Source organism: Macrobrachium rosenbergii, chromosome 49 (assembly GCF_040412425.1).
Source record: "Macrobrachium rosenbergii isolate ZJJX-2024 chromosome 49, ASM4041242v1, whole genome shotgun sequence".
Classification (NCBI taxonomy): domain Eukaryota; kingdom Metazoa; phylum Arthropoda; class Malacostraca; order Decapoda; family Palaemonidae; genus Macrobrachium; species Macrobrachium rosenbergii.
In genome coordinates, this window is record NC_089789.1 from 13,009,115 (window position 1) to 13,026,614 (window position 17,500).

At 33.8% G+C, this 17,500-nt stretch overlaps 1 protein-coding gene across 2 annotated transcripts in view; it reads right to left on the reverse strand.

Annotated features, from left to right (window-relative positions):
* Nucleotides 1–1,294: 1,294 nt before the first annotated feature.
* LOC136832097 (uncharacterized) overlaps nucleotides 1,295–17,500 on the reverse strand; it is a 40,520-nt gene continuing 24,314 nt past the window's right edge. Inside the window, exons 2-11 of one of the 2 annotated variants that reach the window (XM_067092747.1) lie at nucleotides 16,829–16,964; nucleotides 14,631–14,859; nucleotides 12,616–12,758; nucleotides 11,686–11,856; nucleotides 9,523–9,681; nucleotides 8,732–8,896; nucleotides 7,450–7,554; nucleotides 6,432–6,524; nucleotides 4,269–4,560; nucleotides 1,295–2,372 (exon numbers count right to left, since the gene is read on the reverse strand). In XM_067092747.1, the coding sequence (XP_066948848.1) occupies nucleotides 2,164–2,372; nucleotides 4,269–4,560; nucleotides 6,432–6,524; nucleotides 7,450–7,554; nucleotides 8,732–8,896; nucleotides 9,523–9,681; nucleotides 11,686–11,856; nucleotides 12,616–12,758; nucleotides 14,631–14,859; nucleotides 16,829–16,888 (1,626 nt within the window). In that variant the 5' untranslated portion in view covers nucleotides 16,889–16,964 and the 3' untranslated portion in view covers nucleotides 1,295–2,163. Of the gene's footprint in view, nucleotides 2,376–4,268; nucleotides 4,561–6,431; nucleotides 6,525–7,449; nucleotides 7,555–8,731; nucleotides 8,897–9,522; nucleotides 9,682–11,685; nucleotides 11,857–12,615; nucleotides 12,759–14,630; nucleotides 14,860–16,828; nucleotides 16,965–17,500 lie in introns of both variants that reach the window. The other variant, XM_067092746.1, reaches the window with a different exon arrangement.

Sequence of the window (17,500 nt, forward strand, 5' to 3'; positions counted from 1 at the left end):
ATATATATATATATATATATATATATATATATATATATATATATATATATATATATATATATATATATATGTATATATATATATATATATACATATATATATACATATATATATATATATATATATATATATATATATATATATATATATATATACATACGAAAATATTACAGTTCAATTCCTTACACACGGACAATAAATCTACATATATTACATCACTCTTTAACAAATAACTCCGTTAAATACAAATAATAATAAAAAAATGTCACCACACAGATAAAAATATATCATCAACTTACTAATAAACAAAACAAGCATAGCATTTAAATCTCTCTCTCTCTCTCTCTCTCTCTCCATTCATCACTTACGAACATACAAAACAACTTCTATTATTTTGTAAAACCTCAGTTGCTAACATTTAAAAACCTCCCTCTCTCTCTTTCTCTCTCCATTTATTAAGAATATACCAAACAACTTCTATTATTTTGCAAAAACTCAGTTACTAACATTTAGAAATCTCTCTCTCTCTCCATTTATCAATACAATTCGGCAGAGATAAAATAAAATAAGATGAACCTATAAAAATGGATTAAAACGAGATAAACCTATATTAAAAAAAGCATAATAGCATTTCGACTAGAAACCACATTGCTAGCATTTTCTACTAGGTACAAAAATAAACAACCGTTATCAACAACACTATGGAAGGACACAGCCTTCTTAAAGAAGAGGGCTTTCCTGTCATAGTAAGAATCCTAAAACTAAAAACGAAAAAATATATAAAACAAGGATCATAAAAATAAAATTAAAAAATAGCTTGCAAGAAGCAATGGATAACAAGATACGTAACAACCATATAAAAATAATATGACACAGTTAAGACCATCAGATAATTTTTTTCTTAAACCTTTCGGTAATTCTAAGCATTAGCTCCGCGCCTGCTTTTACCCTGGAAACTGGTTTTTTCTACACTTTGAGGGCTTCTGATACTGGCGGTGCATTTGTTTGTTGTCGGCCAAGGGATTGTCCTTTGCCGTGTTTAGTACTAGCCAGGCGGGGGCGGGGGGGGGAGGCTGAACCGGTACCCATACGTTAACAAGTTGATTGCACTTGCCGGACGGGATATAACCGTTCCAAACAGACGTACCCGTGCTCTGTCTTGTGAAGATCGCGTATTGGACTTCAGGGGTTAATTACACGTTAATTACATTCGTGCGACAAAAAAATTGAAGGTAAATCCATAATTAGCAACCAAAAAACTGTAGAAAAAATCAAGTTAGAAGGAAATCGCCGTCGCGGAGCTACTACTTAGATCTACCAACCTTTCATCTTTGTTCACAGGCGGCGTTCATTTGGGACAAAATGCAAGATTTATATCTCAGATTATCAATTTCCTGTGATATGACCATCGGATGCTGTGCTTATTAACCCTTTCATTTTTGTTTACAGGTGGCGTTCATTTGGGATAAAATGTAAGTTTTAACTCTCAGAGTATCAACCAAGGTGCATAGAGCTGTATATCAATTATCTCCTGAAGGATTTTCAATTTCTTTAATATGACCATTAGATACTGCGCTTATCAACCCTTTCACTCTTGTATACAAGTGGCGTTCATTTAGGACGAAATGTAGGTTTTATATCTCAGATGATCAACCGAGTTGCACGGAGCAGTCCCGATTTTTCTCAAGAAGTGTAATCAGTTTCCCATAACATCTTGAGATGTTTAGATTGAAATTTAGATGAAACAACATTTTCTCTAAGTTGTTTTTCCTTTTGAGTAAGCAATAGTGGTGAACGTTTGCTAAAATCTATCCTGGATCGACGTAAAACCAGCAGAATTGACACGAGTGTTGTTAATCTTCAGTTATGATGCAATAAGTGCAATCAATTAGCTCTCGTTTCACAACAAGATTTAGCCCCCAGCTAAGCTGAAGTAGCAGTTAAAGATGTATAGTTATTTATGTAGAGTTTCTGATGAGCTGGTCTGATTTGATTATTATTATCAGTTATTAAAACGAACGCCTCCAAGTATCACCACTATCCCCAACTCCCTCCAACAACCCCCCAACCCTTAACAAACAAAGATGGCTCTCTACCCCCTGCCTCGTCCACACTACAAAAATATAGAAAAAAGACCCTTTTTTAAATTTTCTGAAACCCGCCTCACAAAGTCTTGCCGGATACGGTGCTGAAGGCGTGGAAGGAGGAATCCGGCGGGTACGTAGACGCCGTGGACGGAATGGTCCGGATCCGGATGCAGAGGATGGCCGTTACGACGGACGACAGGACTAAGATGACGAACATGACGACAAGTCCGGCCACGAATTCAGCCACGCTCATGCACATCCCGTCGGCGTCTCTGGGGCCGGATTCTTCTGAGGTTTTGAGGAGGAAGAAGAAGAAGAGGTAATGAAGATATCAGGCGGAAAAATTAAGCAGGCTCTCTCTATCTCAGTCTCTCTCTCTCTGCAGGCTGTCTCTATCTTTGTACAGATTTACCAAGACACTCTCCCTCCCTATACACACACACACACACACACACACATATATATATATATATATATATATATATATATATATATATATATATATATATATATATATATATATATATATATATATATATATATATATATATATATATATATATGTGTGTGTGTGTATATATCTGTACAACTATATATATATATATATATATATAATATATATATATATATATATATATATATATATATATATATATATATATATATATATATATATATATATATAAACCCACAATGTGCGCTTTACAACCAAATGATTTTACTTGAAAATTGTATCCCCGGAATACAGGAATGCTTTACTTTCATTTTGACAGTATATAAATATCAAACACAGAGTCCCATTGGTAGCTAGCGGCAATATTTGTATTTTCAAACGAACCTATCACAAATATATTTTTATTTGTAACAGAATAAAAAAAAGGTTTTTATTTAATGCTATGTTTTTTATATCAGGAATGTTGTCGTTGTTAAATGACGGTATCAACTTACAACAATATTTTTTCACCGATTTAATTTTAGAATTTTATGATAATCCTTCTTTGCATCGTTGTGTGAGTTGGGGAATTCTATACGTTCTGTTATCATTAAGGGAATTCTATTACGTTCTGTTATCATTTCCCTAACTGTTCTACAAAATTAATCTTAGCGTTTTATGCTAAAACTCAATAGATTTAATACTAAGATTTGATTTCTATAATTTGATTAAATACCTCTGGAACTTATAAAATTGATAATAATGTATTTAAAGTATTATATTATAATTTAATATTATATATATTCTATAAATTTTATAATATACATTTTATATATAAATGTATATAATATATGATTAAATGTATCTATAACTTATAAAATTGATAATAATATATTTTATGTATTATATTGTTCATCAACACACAATTTAACAGAAATAAATTTATGACTATATCAGGGATCGAACCCAGGTCTCTCAGGTGGATATATATATATACTGGGCCATACAAGTCTAAATAGAAGTTGGAACCTGATAGCAACTGCACCCAAGAATTACCTGGGCATAACTAAATATAATATACAAATGTTGTCTATTGGGTATTGCTGAGTCGGGATTGATAAAACTATGGTATGCAAGCAGTTAGCTTGCCCAGGTAATTTATACAGTTGTCTAGGTTCCAACTTCTTTTAGACTTGTATAGTGGGTAACATACTTTCCACCTAGAGACCTATCCTGATGAGTCAGAAATTTATATATATATATATATATATATATATATATATATATATATATATATATATGTATATATATATATATATATATATATATATATATATATTTATATATATATATATATACAGTATATATATATATACATATATATATATGTATATATATATATATATATATATATATGTATGTATATATATACATTTATATACACACACTTACTATATTGAATAGCTCACCGGGAATAGTGCTACCTATAAGTACTTCAGTTATCAAACCACCTAACCCAGAATTCGAATTAGATCAACAAAACAGAAATTCCAAAAGTAAATAGGTAAAATCACCACTGACACATTTATATACTTAACAAATAGCTGGAAAAGTTAAAAAAGAAATTATATAAATAAGTAGAATTACTATTGGTACATTTCTACTACTTAACAGATAACTTGAAGTTAAAAAGAAGTTGAAAAGTTAACAAAGAAGTTAAATAAATGAGTGAATCGTCCATAACTTACTCGTGACCAAAGTAATAGGAGAGTCTTTCACTATTGAATAATCTTCTGGAGAAATGACTCTCAGACGCCTGGCCAATTTGACAGCAGCTTCGGCGCTCGACTTATTTTTGTCGTTTTCGTCGCTTATGCTGTTCCTTCTGGTGCCACTGCTGCTGGAGGAGGTGGACGAGGATGAGGGGGACGCCCTTCCGTAAAGCAAAGCCTCTGCTTCATCAGCAGCTTCCTCCAAAGTTCCGATTTTGTCTTCTGAACTATCTTTCTGTACTGGGACCGCTCGACGCTTTCTGCCAGCCTGGTTGGATAGAATTATTATTATTATTATTATTATTATGGAACGAAATTTTACCATAAATTATTCAGAATAACTGACGTTGATGTTTTAATAAGAAACGTTATCGTTTCGGTTTTAATCTCAAGATAAGTAAATATGAAACTAAGATTAATTTGAGCAACTTCGACACCAATAGCTTTCCATTTTCGTTATAGAATCTGAACAAACGATAATTAATCAATCACTTTTCTAAGTAATGCAAGTACGGCTGACATAACTGTTTGTTCAATAGACTGACCATTCCCATTAACCACAAAACAGCGTCTATTCAGTAGACTATGTATTCTAAATAACTACAATATAGTGTTTATTCAGTAGACTAATATTCTAAAAAACCACAAAACAGTGCCGGTTTCAGAAAAATGTGTATTATGAATATAAAACAGTGTCTGTTCGGTAGACTTAATATTTTACAAATAACCAGACAACACTGCCTATTCAGAAGATTGTATGTTTTAAATAGATAAAAAACAGGGAATATTCAGAAGATTGTATATTCCAAATAACCGCAAAACAGTGTCTGTTCAGTAGACTGATATTTCAAATTGCCACAAAGGTCCCAGTACAGTTTACCAAAAGCGTCGTATCACAGTGGGACCCAGAAATTGAGAAATGGTAAAAGGATATATATATATATATATATATATATATATATATATATATATATATATAGATATATATATATATATATATATATATATATATATATAGATATATATATATATATATATATATATATATATATATATATATATATATATATATATATATATGTTTGTGTGCTGCTTCCCTTAACAGAGCATTTAGAACCCGAAAACCTCAAACTTCATACCTACACCAAGGCTGTGCAATCCAATCCCAAGAAGGATTCTTCTCCCCTAAAGTTACATAGGTGCATTCCTATCTCTCCCAATTTCAGGTTACTTGTTGCTACTGACGAGGGTCACCTCTGGTTAAAGTCTCATTAAAATCCAAATATAACTTTTTTGTAATACTGTTAAACAAATCGAAAAAAATAACTTGTAAATAAGCGAAACAAAAAATTATGATATTAAGGGAACACAGAAGCAGGATGAAAAATTCCAAAGCCTGGATGGTGAAGGAATAAAATGTCTTATGAATATGGGAGGAGGCAGCCTGATGGGTGTTACAAGGACCACCTAGAGGAATTAGGAAGCTTTACATGACAAACAGACGATGGAGATATGAACTAGAATAGTTCCAGAACCAACAGAGGGTACAAGAAAGAGAACTAGAGTAGAATCACCCCCAGCTTTACTTGAGTAGAATCATCCCCAGTCACAAGAGTGAATCACCCCGTCATAACTAGAGTAGAATCACCCCCAGCCTTAACTTGAGTAGAATCACCGCAAGCCATAACTAGATTAGAATCATCCCAAGCCATAACTAGAGTAGAATCACCCCCCAGCCTTTACTTGAGTAGAATCATCCCCAGTCACAAGAGTGAATCCCCCCATCATAACTAGAGAAGAATCAACCCCAGCCTTAACTTGAGTAGAATCACCCCAAGCCATAACTAGATTAGAATCACCCCCAGCCATAACTGGAGCAGAATGCCTCAGCCATAACTAGAGTAGAATCATCCCCAGCCATACCTTGCGTAGAATCATCCCCAGCCATAACTAGAGTAGAATCACCCCCATCCATGATTAGAGTAGAATCATCCCCAGCCATAACTAGAATAGAATCATTGCCAGCCTTTAGTAGAATCACCCCCAGCCATAACTAAAGTAGAATCACCCCCAGCCATAACTAGAGTAGGATCACCCCAATCCAACTTTCTGGGCATCACCTGACTTATAGTAACATACCCCTCCATCCTCAGGGCAGACGGGGCATGCGTTGCTACAAAGGTCGACCTCACACTCGATGTAAACGTCAGTTTTGTCGGGGAATTTGAAGGCCTGGAAAAAAGATGTTATGTTAGGAGGATTAAAAATTAAGAAATGACGATTTGGTTTTTTCAGGATGAATAATGACGAATAAAGAGTTTGTCTGTGAATGATGGGGTTATGAACTGCATTTATAACAACAGGTGAAAAATTAATAAAATATTAATATCTGCAAGGTGGAAAATGAAGATTTGAAGATTTGGCTTTTTCAAGGTAAATAATGATTGATATTCAATGTTATAACAAGAGTTGCAAAATGAATAAGAGATAATATTAGTAGTATATATATATATATATATATATATATATATATATATATATATTCTGGCGATGATTTTTGTTTTTCAGGATGAATAATGATGAATGGAAAGCATATTTGTGAAACCATTAATACCAACATTTGCAAAATGAATAAAAAGATTATTGTCTACAAACACTGTATATTCCCTCATATAATAATATATATACCTTTATATATTATTATATATATGAGACAGGTATAAATATATATATACACTATAAACCTTGGATTTAATGGGCAACACATTTGCTTGAAGATAGAAAGATCCCAGGTCTGATTCATTCCCAGTCTCTTTTTTTTTCTTTAATGATTGCCAAATGAAATTGGCATCTCAGGACCTATCTACTCAGAATATTTCACAACCTGTTTAAGTAAAATATATTAAAGTTTATTTCATCGTGCTTATTTCAAGAAATAGCTTTGTTATGATTCAAGAGGGAACATACATTAGTAAATAAATACCAATTTGTTATCTTTTCTCAGAATAGCACTAGTAGTAGTAGTCAAGATATGCCTTTGGAACGGCTCCTTAGATTTCTGGCCCTGCAAAAAAAAGTAACCACCTACTGAGACTTCTGGGTCGACTGCCTGAAATAAACCCCACTGGTTAATTATGAGACAGGTATAAAAGCTTACCTGGAAATGGGCATAGGCCACGACGGGTATCTGGGTACTCCCAGTCTCACGGGTCTTCTGCCAAGAGCCCAGGACCTTCTTCTTGTTGCCCAGAACACACCCATTCTGAAAAAAGGAATGTAAACAAAGGAAATTAAAGACTGCCAACACCTGAGCTGGAAACTTTGGTCTACTTGTATTACTGGAACAAAAAAGGACCACCTAAGCTGGAATATTGGGTCTGCCTGTATCACTGGAACAGAAAAGTGCCCGGAACTGGAATTTGGGGTCTACCTATATTATTGGAACAGAAAAGTGCAAAAACGAATTTAAACAAAGGAAGTTGAAGACTGCCACTACCTGAGCCGGAAATTTGGGTCTACCTGTATTATTGGAACAGAAGAGTGCAAAAAGGAATGTAAACAAAGGAATTTGAAGACTGTCACTACCTGAGCTGGAATTATGGGTCTACCTGCATTATTGGAACAGGAGAGTACCAAAAGGAATGTAAACAAAGAAGAGTTAAAGACTGCATGATCTGAGCTGGAATTTTAGGGTCTACCTGCATTACTGGAATAGAACAGTATCAAAGGAATGTAAACAAAGAAGAGTTAAAGACTGTCATGAACCTGAACGGAATTTAGGGTCTAACTGCATTACTGGAACAAATGAGAGTCAAAAGGAATGTAAACAAAAGGATGGTTAAAGACTACCCATGTTTCCATCTCCCTTTCTCCCCATTTTTTCTTCATGTTTCCCTCTCTTTACGTTTCTCCCTCCTTCCCCCATCTCTGTCTCTCCTCGCCCTTTATGCCTCTTCCTCCCCTCTCCCCACCTATCTCTCTCTTTCCGTCCTTATTTATCTCTCTCCTCTTTGTGTCTAAATTTTCGCTCTCCCTCTCCCACTCTCCCTTTCTCTCTTTATGTCTCTCCCTCTCTCTCTATCCTCGCTCTATCCTTCTTTGTCTCTCTCTCTCTCTCTCACAGTCTTCTCTTTCTGTCTTTATTTATTTCTCTCCCTGTCTTTATTTCTCTCTAAATTTTTCCCTCTCCCTCTATCCCTTTCTCTCTTTATGTCTCTCCATCAACCTCTCTCTCTCTATCTCTCTCTATGTTTCTCTCTCCACCTCCCTCCCCACTCTCTCTCTTTATTTATTTATCTCTTTCATTGTCTCTCTGTGTCTTTCCCTCTCATTCCTTATCCTTTTTCCTCTCTCTCTCTCTCTGTATACTCATGTGAGACAAGGACAGAGTAACACCTAGGTAATCCCAAAGATTTCAGATCTCTCTCTCTCTCTTATACCTGATCAGTCAGCTGATAAGGATCTCTCTTCGTGCCGTCGTGAGCTATGCACTCCCTGACGAAGACGTCGACGTTGGCAGGTCCTTCCACAGCTACGACCATAGTCATCAGCTCTCCTATCTTGACCATTCCGGAGGCCGACGGGGCGAAGGGCCCGCGACCCACCTGACGAAGAAGAGATAAAAAAAGGTAATAATATGTAATTTGTTTAATAATAAGAATAATAATAATAATAATAATAATAAAAATAATAATAATAATCTTAAAAGTAGTAATAATAATAATAATAATAATAATAATAATAATAATAATAATCTTCTTTTCTTTTAACGTGCTTTTATTCCCATTTTTGTAATAATAATAATAATAATTTAAGGACTTTTAATTTATAATAATAACCTGATAATTTTAATAAAAATTAATTTTTAAACTTAAAAATAAGTTTAGAAGCTTAGAAAAAAAAAGGTTCGAAGCTTACAAAATACGTTTTGAAGCTTAGAAATAATTTTTATGCTTAAAAATAAGTTTTGAAGCTTAGAAATAAGTTTAGAAGCCTAAAATCAGCTTCGAAGCTTGAAAATAAGTTTCCAAGCTTGAAAACAAAATTAGAAGCTGAAAAATAACTTCCTAAACTTAGAAATATCTTAGAAATAAGTTTAAACGCTTAAAAAATAAGTCTAGAAGCTTAGAAGTCAGTTAAAAGGCCTAAAGATAACTTCAGAAGCCTAAAATAAAAACAAGTACACCCGTATCCTCGCACCGAATACGAGAACCACCTATGGATTCCTCACCTGAACATCGAGGGAGGCGGAGCCCTTTGTGTCGGCAGCGAAGGTCACCACCTTCTGATCCAACATGGCGACGTTGAGGGCGGCGCTGACGTGCTGGCTGGAGGAGCCTTCCCTGGCTGCGTCGAAGACGCACCTGACGCCGCGGGCGGTGTCCCAGACCTTTGAGGATGGGCGGGGAAGGGGGGCGGAGGTGTTGAAGGATTTGGTAAGTGGAAGTCGGCGTGATTTACTTTTGTTTACAGTATCGAAAATGTTAAGCCACTGATACAGTTTAGTGTCGAAGTTACTGTATCTTTGGAATAACTTGCATTCATTAGGAATTTTGTGTATGTATGTATGTATATATACATATATATATGTATGTATAATATATATATATATATAATATATATATATATATATATATATATATATATATATATATATATATATATATATATATATATATATATATATATATATATATATATATATATATATATAATTATATATATCTATTTGCCGAAAAATAAGGAAAAATGAAATCTGCTATTTAACAGAAGGTGCTATTTGCTTATATTTCCCAACAAATGATAAGGAAAAATAAAAGCTGCTATTTGCCAATAAATAATAAAGAAAAATAAAAGCAACCATCTGTCAATAAATCAATAAGCGCAAATAAATAAACGCCAAACACAAAAGCATCATCTGATAAGTAATAAGGAAAAATAAATGCCGCTATCTGTTAATAATTGATAAGGAAAAACAATGCTGCTATTTGCCAATAAGTTAATAATGAGAAATAAAGCTGCTATTTTCCAATAAGTAATAATGAAAAATAAAAGCTGCTATTTTCTAAGTAATAATGAAAAATAAAAGCCATTATTTTCTAATAAGCAATAATGAAAAATAAAAGCAGCTATTTTCTAATAAGCAATAATGAAAAATAAAAGCAGTTATTTGCCAATAAGTGATAATGAAAAATAAAAGCTGCTGTTTGCCAATAAGTGATAATGAAAAATAAAAGCTGCTGTCTACCAATGAATACAAGTAAAACTAAAATTTGCTATTTACCGATAAGTTAATAAATAAAAATAAAAGCTGCTATTATCTGAAAAGTAATAATGAAAAATAAAAGGTGCTATTTGCCAATAAACTAATAATGAAAATGAAGCATCTATCTAATGAATGCAGCTATTTGTTTCTATTTACCAATACATAATGAAGAATAAAGAACCTGCTATATTCTGGTAATAAGGAATAATTTTTAAAAGCCGATAAATAATAAGGAAAAATAAAAGCAGTTACTGAATTAAAGCTACTATTTGCCAACAAGTACAACAAGTCATAAGTAGAACTAAAAGCTGCTATTATCTAGTAAGTAAAACTTCAAGCTGCCATTGGCTAATAAGTAATAAGGAAAAATAAAAGCTGCTTATCTAATAATAGCTACTATTTACTAATGAATAATGATGAAAAATAAAAGCTGCTATTGGCTCATAATAAAAAACAAAACCTTTTATTTACCAATAAATCAACAATCAAAAACAAACAAAAGCCAAAAACAAAAGCACTCCACAACATGGGAAATCAAAAACTGCCACTACCTGATAACTTAAGAAGTAAAAATAAAAGCTGCTATTTACCAACAGGTAATAAAGAAAAATAAGGTTGCTATTTTCAATTAAGTAGTAAAGAAAAATAAAAGCTGCTATTTGCCAATAAGTAACGATGAAAAATAAAAGCTGCTATTTGCCAATAAGTAACGATGAAAAATAAAAGCTGCTATTTGCCAATAAGTAATAATGAAAAATTAAAGATGTTATTTGCCAATAAGTAATAAGGGCAAATAAAAGCCGCTATATGCCAGTAAGTAATAATGACAAATGAAAGCTTCTTTGCCAATAAGTAATAAGGACAAATAAAAGCTGTTATTTGCCAATAAGTAATAAGGGCAAATAAAAGCTGCTATTTGCCAATAAGTAATAATGAAATATAAAAGCTGCTATTTGCTAATGTAATAAGGAAAAAAATAAAAGCTGCTGTTCTCTATTAAGTTAAAATAAAAGCTACTATTATCTGATAAGCAACAGGAAAAATCAAAGTTGCTATTTAATAAAAGCTACTATCTGCTTAACAAATAAAAACTAAAATACAAAACAAAAGCATTCCAAGATTCCATACCTCCTGGATTCCAGGCTCGTTCTGGATGACGACTATATTTTCCAGGTAGGGCGGCGTTCCAGGGACCTCCACGAACTGGGTGCCACAGGACCCCGCCCTTACGAGGAACTCGAATTCACGCCCACCCGTCCCGTACTTGACGTAGTGGCACTGCTGCAGGTCGTAGAAGCCCTTGGGGGGAGAGGGGGGGAGGGGATGGTCAGTGCTTTCTTTCTCTTCTTTCTTTATTTATTTCTTATTTTCTTTTCTATTTCTCTTTCTTTTTCTCTTTCTTTCTCTATTTCTCTATCTCTTTCTTTCTTCTTTTTTCCTCTCTCTATCTCTCTCTCTCTCTGCCTTTCGTTCGTTCTTTCTTTCTTTCTTCCGTTCTCTCTCTCTTTCTTTCTCTTTTCTCCCTATCTTTCTTTATCTCTATATCTTTGTATTTTTTTCCTTTCTTTTAGCTTTTTTCTTTCTCTCTCTCTCTCTCTTCTCTTCTTTCCCTGGGAAATGGGAGAGACAGTAGTATGTTCTCTCTTTTTTATTTCTTTCCCTCAATCTTTGTCTTTCTTTCTCTACCTCTCTATCTTTCTTCTTTCTTTTTCTTTCTTTTTCTTTCGTTCTTTCTTTCTTTTCTTTTTCCTTCATTTCTCTGTCTCTTTCTCTCTTACTTTTTTCCTTTCATTCATTCATTCTCTCTCTCTCTCTCTCTCTCTCTCTCTCTCTTGAGATCTTCAACTGAAAACCCTTACGGACTGAGTCAACAGACTATAATAAACCCCAAAGAGAGAGAGAGAGAGAGAGAGAGAGAGAGAGAGAGAGAGAGAGAGAAACTGTACAAAGACAAAGAAAGCCTTGAGAGAGAGAGAGAGAGAGAGAGAGAGAGAGAGAGAGAGAGAGAGAGAGAGAGAGAGAGAGAGAGAGCGACAGACACGCAAAACCAAATCTCACCTTAGCATACATAAGCCCGTTGAAGTCTCCGTCGAAGACGATACGCACCGTCATCTGTTCCCTTTGGCAAGCCACATCTAAGGACACTACCTGCGCCATAGCTACTGCAGGCTGTAGAGGAAGCAGGTTCCCTACGATTCCCGCTGCAGGAGAAGAGGTTAATGAATACAGGTTGCTTTCTAAAAGGGATTTTGTGAAGGTGAAGGTTTTAGACCTATAGCTAATGAGAGTATGATAATACTCTCGCCAAATGGTTTCTGATACGGTTGTATTTGTTGTAAAATCTATATAATATATATCTATAAATGTTCATAGATAGTTACAGAATGAACACAGATGCAAGAATAATGATAACATTGAAAAATAAATACTTTTAAACCCTTCTACAGTAAAATTTATATAGAGGAAGCTTTTTAGGCCAATGACAAAGAGAATATGATAGTTCTCTCACTAGATGACGTCTGGTTCAGTTACATTTGTTGCAAATTCTGTATAAATTATCTATGAATTTCCCCAGAAATGTATAGAAGGGACACAGGTGCTAGAATAATGATGAAAGCGCAAAAACAAATGAACTTTTAAAGGTTTCTACAGTAGGATTTGTAAAAATAAACATTATACGCCTATAGCTAGAGAGTATGACGGTTCTCTCACCCGATGGCTTCTGGATCGGTTAAATCCTGTTACAAGGTCCATATAACCTATCTATAAATTTTCATAGAAGTGTATAGGATGAATATAGGCGCTAGAATACGATATAAGAAGAAAATAAATTAATTTCTAAAACTTTCTGTTGTAGGATTTGCAAAGACAAACATTGTAGGCCTATAGCAAACGAAAATATCAACAGATGGCGGCTGGTTCGGTTAAATTCTGTCGCTAGGTCTATATATATAACCTATCTATAAATTTTCATAGAAATGTACTGAATGAATATAGATGCTAGAATAATGACAAAAAAATGAAATAATGAACTTTTAAAGCTTTCTACACCAGGATTTGTAAAGACGAATGTTTTAGGCCTATAGCAAACGCGCGTATCGCCAGATGACATTTGATTCGGCTAGATTCTGTCGCCAGATCTATGTAACTCACCAATCCATTTTCACATAGAAATGTTCAGTACAAATATAAGTTCTAAAATAATAATAAAAGTGAAAATTAAATGAACTTTTCGAGTTTTTTACAGTACGATTCGTAAAAAAGAACATTATAGGCCTATAGGAAACAAGTCACAACAATTCTCCTAGGAAACAAATTAATATAGGTTTTACAATAATGAAAAACTCAATAAAGTTTAAAGTTTTCTGCCGTAGGATTTGTAAAAATAAACATTTTAGGCCCAGAGCAAAAGAAAGTAACGACAGTTCCCTCACCAGATGGCGTCCAAATCGGCTAAGTATGTCGCCAGATCTATATAAAGTATCAATAAGTCCCCCAAGAAATGCACAGAATGAATCTTCTTCGTTTTAACGTGCTTTTTCCCATTTTTATATGGGGTAAGCACGATGAATTCTTTTTGAAGGACTTTAATTTGGTGTTGGGGTAGGCCGTAGCCTCGATCGGCTGCCCTGCCTGACATCGGTTAGACCCCGGTAACGATGTGTACGTGTATCGTACCAATCCCCCGCTAACTTTCTCCCAGCAGCGAATATGGGTAATATAATAATGATAATAGTAGTGTTTGTAAAAACAAACATTATAGGCCTAAAGACAAGGAATGTATAACTGTTCCTCACAAGATAGGTGAATATTGGTGCTAGAATATTGATAAGTTAAATAATAAACGAACTTTTAAACTTTTCTATTGTAGGATTCATAAAAATATTACAGGCCTATAGCAAAAAAAGGAATGACAATGCTCTCACCAGATGGCATCCAGACCAGTTAAATCTTTCGCCAAATCTATGCAGCCTATCAATAAATAAATAAGCCTTTAAAGCTTTTTACAGTGGGATTTGTGAAAAACGAACATTATAGGCCTAGACCAAAAGAAATCACAACAATTCTCTCACCAGAAGGCGTCTGAATCGGTTGCAGATTAACGCCAAAGTTCGGATTCACTCCGAAGGATTGCAGCTGTTTTCCTGTGCCCTTTCCTCCTCCTCCTTCTGTTATCCCTCCCTCGGAAGAAAGCCCACCTAGGCCAGGCCTGTGCCGTATTCCAGGGGCAGGAAGGACGAACTGGCGGGATTCCTCCTGGGGGAGAGCGATGTTATCCTGGGCGACTTCGCAACGGCCCTTCTGCGAATATGGCGTCGATTAGACACTGGTTTTGTGGGAAGTTTTATTATTCATTCTTTTTACCCATAAGTGCTTCATTGATTATATTACTTACTTAGTATTTCCAGTATGGTCAAACATATAAATATTTTTTTGGCAATTAGGAATGAAATACACACACACACACACACACACTATGGCCTGTAGGCCTAACTGATGACCCATAAGTCTAGGCAAAGCGGCAGAAAGTCACTGAGATGTTGACGAAATTATGACCTTAAGCGATGACCTATAGGCCTATAAAAAAAAAAGTTAATTTACACCACCCGTCCATCTGGTATCTAACCCCGTCTCCTACGACGCTCCTGATTGGCCATTGATCAGCCAGTCACGGGGGTGGAAACTGGACAGTCTGTTCCAGCCGTCACCGAGACAACATCTACGCTGCGACCTCTCCTCATGAAATATCTTTTTTTTAGAAGTTATAACTTTCATTACACCTCAGTTTTACCTGAAGAAAAGTAGTGTTTCTCAGTTTCATCATTAAACATCGTCAAGCCAATGATTTAAGGATTATAATGATATATGAATTATGCACTTCAGTAAACTTGATGCTAATATATGTATAGTGAAATAAACATGAGGCTATTGTCTGCGCGCATCCCCACTCATTTTAATATTCTTAATCTTTTGCTTGTTATTTTTATATTGATAGCCCTACCTATAATTTTGTGGTAGCATTGTCACCCATGACATTTAAGCTACGATATTGTATGAAACACAAGACGATAAATGATAAATGCACTGCGATGCCATGTAAGGAATGAAAGTATATTTTACATTAAAAATTTCATGTTTATTTCACTATACTGTACATATTTTAGCATTAAGTTTACTGACGTACATAATTCATATATATCATTATAATCCTTAAATCATTGGCTTGATGTTTAGTGATGAAATTGAGAAACACTACTTTTCTTCGGGTAAACCTGAGGTGTAATGAAAGTTATAACTTTTGAAAGACATATTTCATGAGGAGAGGCCGCAGCGTAGATGTTGTCTCGGTGACGGCTGGAACAGACTGGCCAGTTTCCAGCCCTGTGACTGGCTGATCAATGGCCAGTCAGGAGCGTCGTAGGAGACGGGGTTAGATATCAGATGCACGGGCACTGTGAATTGATAATAGCCAAAGGAACTAGGAATCTTCAATAGTATCTTGACGAAAATATTTGACTAAACAAGTGTTTATATATCATTATCATCACTTAATAAGCCGTATATAATAAATGATATTTGCTTGATCATACAATAAAGATATACACAAAAATTATGACCTTAAATGATTACCCATAGACCTACTCAAAGAGAGAGAAAGCATCGCCTACACAAATACTTATACACATTATATCATCACTTCAGTAATATTATATAATAAATAATTCATGCATTATGATATAATCTCAGTTCTAAAAAGGATTATATATCAATGAAGACATAAAACCAAACGAAGTAGTGTCCAAAAGAAAACTGGAATAGTCTCTGCTCTAAAAGAATTGCTATAGTCTAATGAACTCATCCGTTTTCTATGTTTAACACATTAATGCATTAACTCTTCTAAAAATACTATTCGCCCTATGCTTGAAGATCGTTTCACAATTACGATTTTTGTGGTATTTTTTGTGGATGATGCTTTTTTTGGACTATATTGACTCTTTCATAATTGCTGTATATTGTAATTATGTTTATCTAATAGATAATTAACGAATGATATGGAAAAATAGATGAACAATTCCTTTACTTTAGCTCGGATTTCATAAGGCCTAGGATAATATATATATATATATATATATATATATATATATATATATATATATATATATATATATATATATATATATATATATATATATATATATATTATATATACACTATAATTATCTATCTATCTATCTATCTATCCATCTATCTATTTCAACCTGTATCTTACCCATTTTCCACTGTATAAAGTTAACAGCAAGAGTTGAAATATGATGTCATGTAGTTTCATTATGAATTATTTCTTATTTGTTTTTCCTCTCTCTGTTTCTCTTTCTTTGTCTCTCAGCTTGACTGTTTTCTGTAACCTGTAAACAAAACGAGATTTTGTTAGTAAATAATATTGATTTAAAATAATTGTTTATTTTTTACATAATTTATAAAATTTAATGAAAATATAGGTTTAAAATTTGCCTTTTAAATTAAAAACTTTCATAAAAAGTAACTCATTTCTCTCTCTCTCTCTCTCTCTCTCTCTCTCTCTCTCTCTCTCTCTCTCAAATGTAAAGCAATTTGGCATAAAATACAAATATTAAATGAAAAACAGAATAAGGAATTTATCCAAAATTGTAATTTCTCTCTCCCTCCATAACATAGAGAACAATGTTGTATGAAAAACAAATATTAAATGAAAAGTAGAATAAGGAAAATATCTAAAACTAGTGTGTGTGTGTCTCTCTCTCTCGCTCTCTCCATAAAATATAGAACAATGTTGCATAAAATATAGAAATAATAAATGAAAACTAGAATAAGGAATATATATAAAACTTTATTCTCTCTCTCTCTCTCTCTCTCTAAAACCGTAATACAGTTTTAAATGCAGTCATGAATACTCATTTGACTT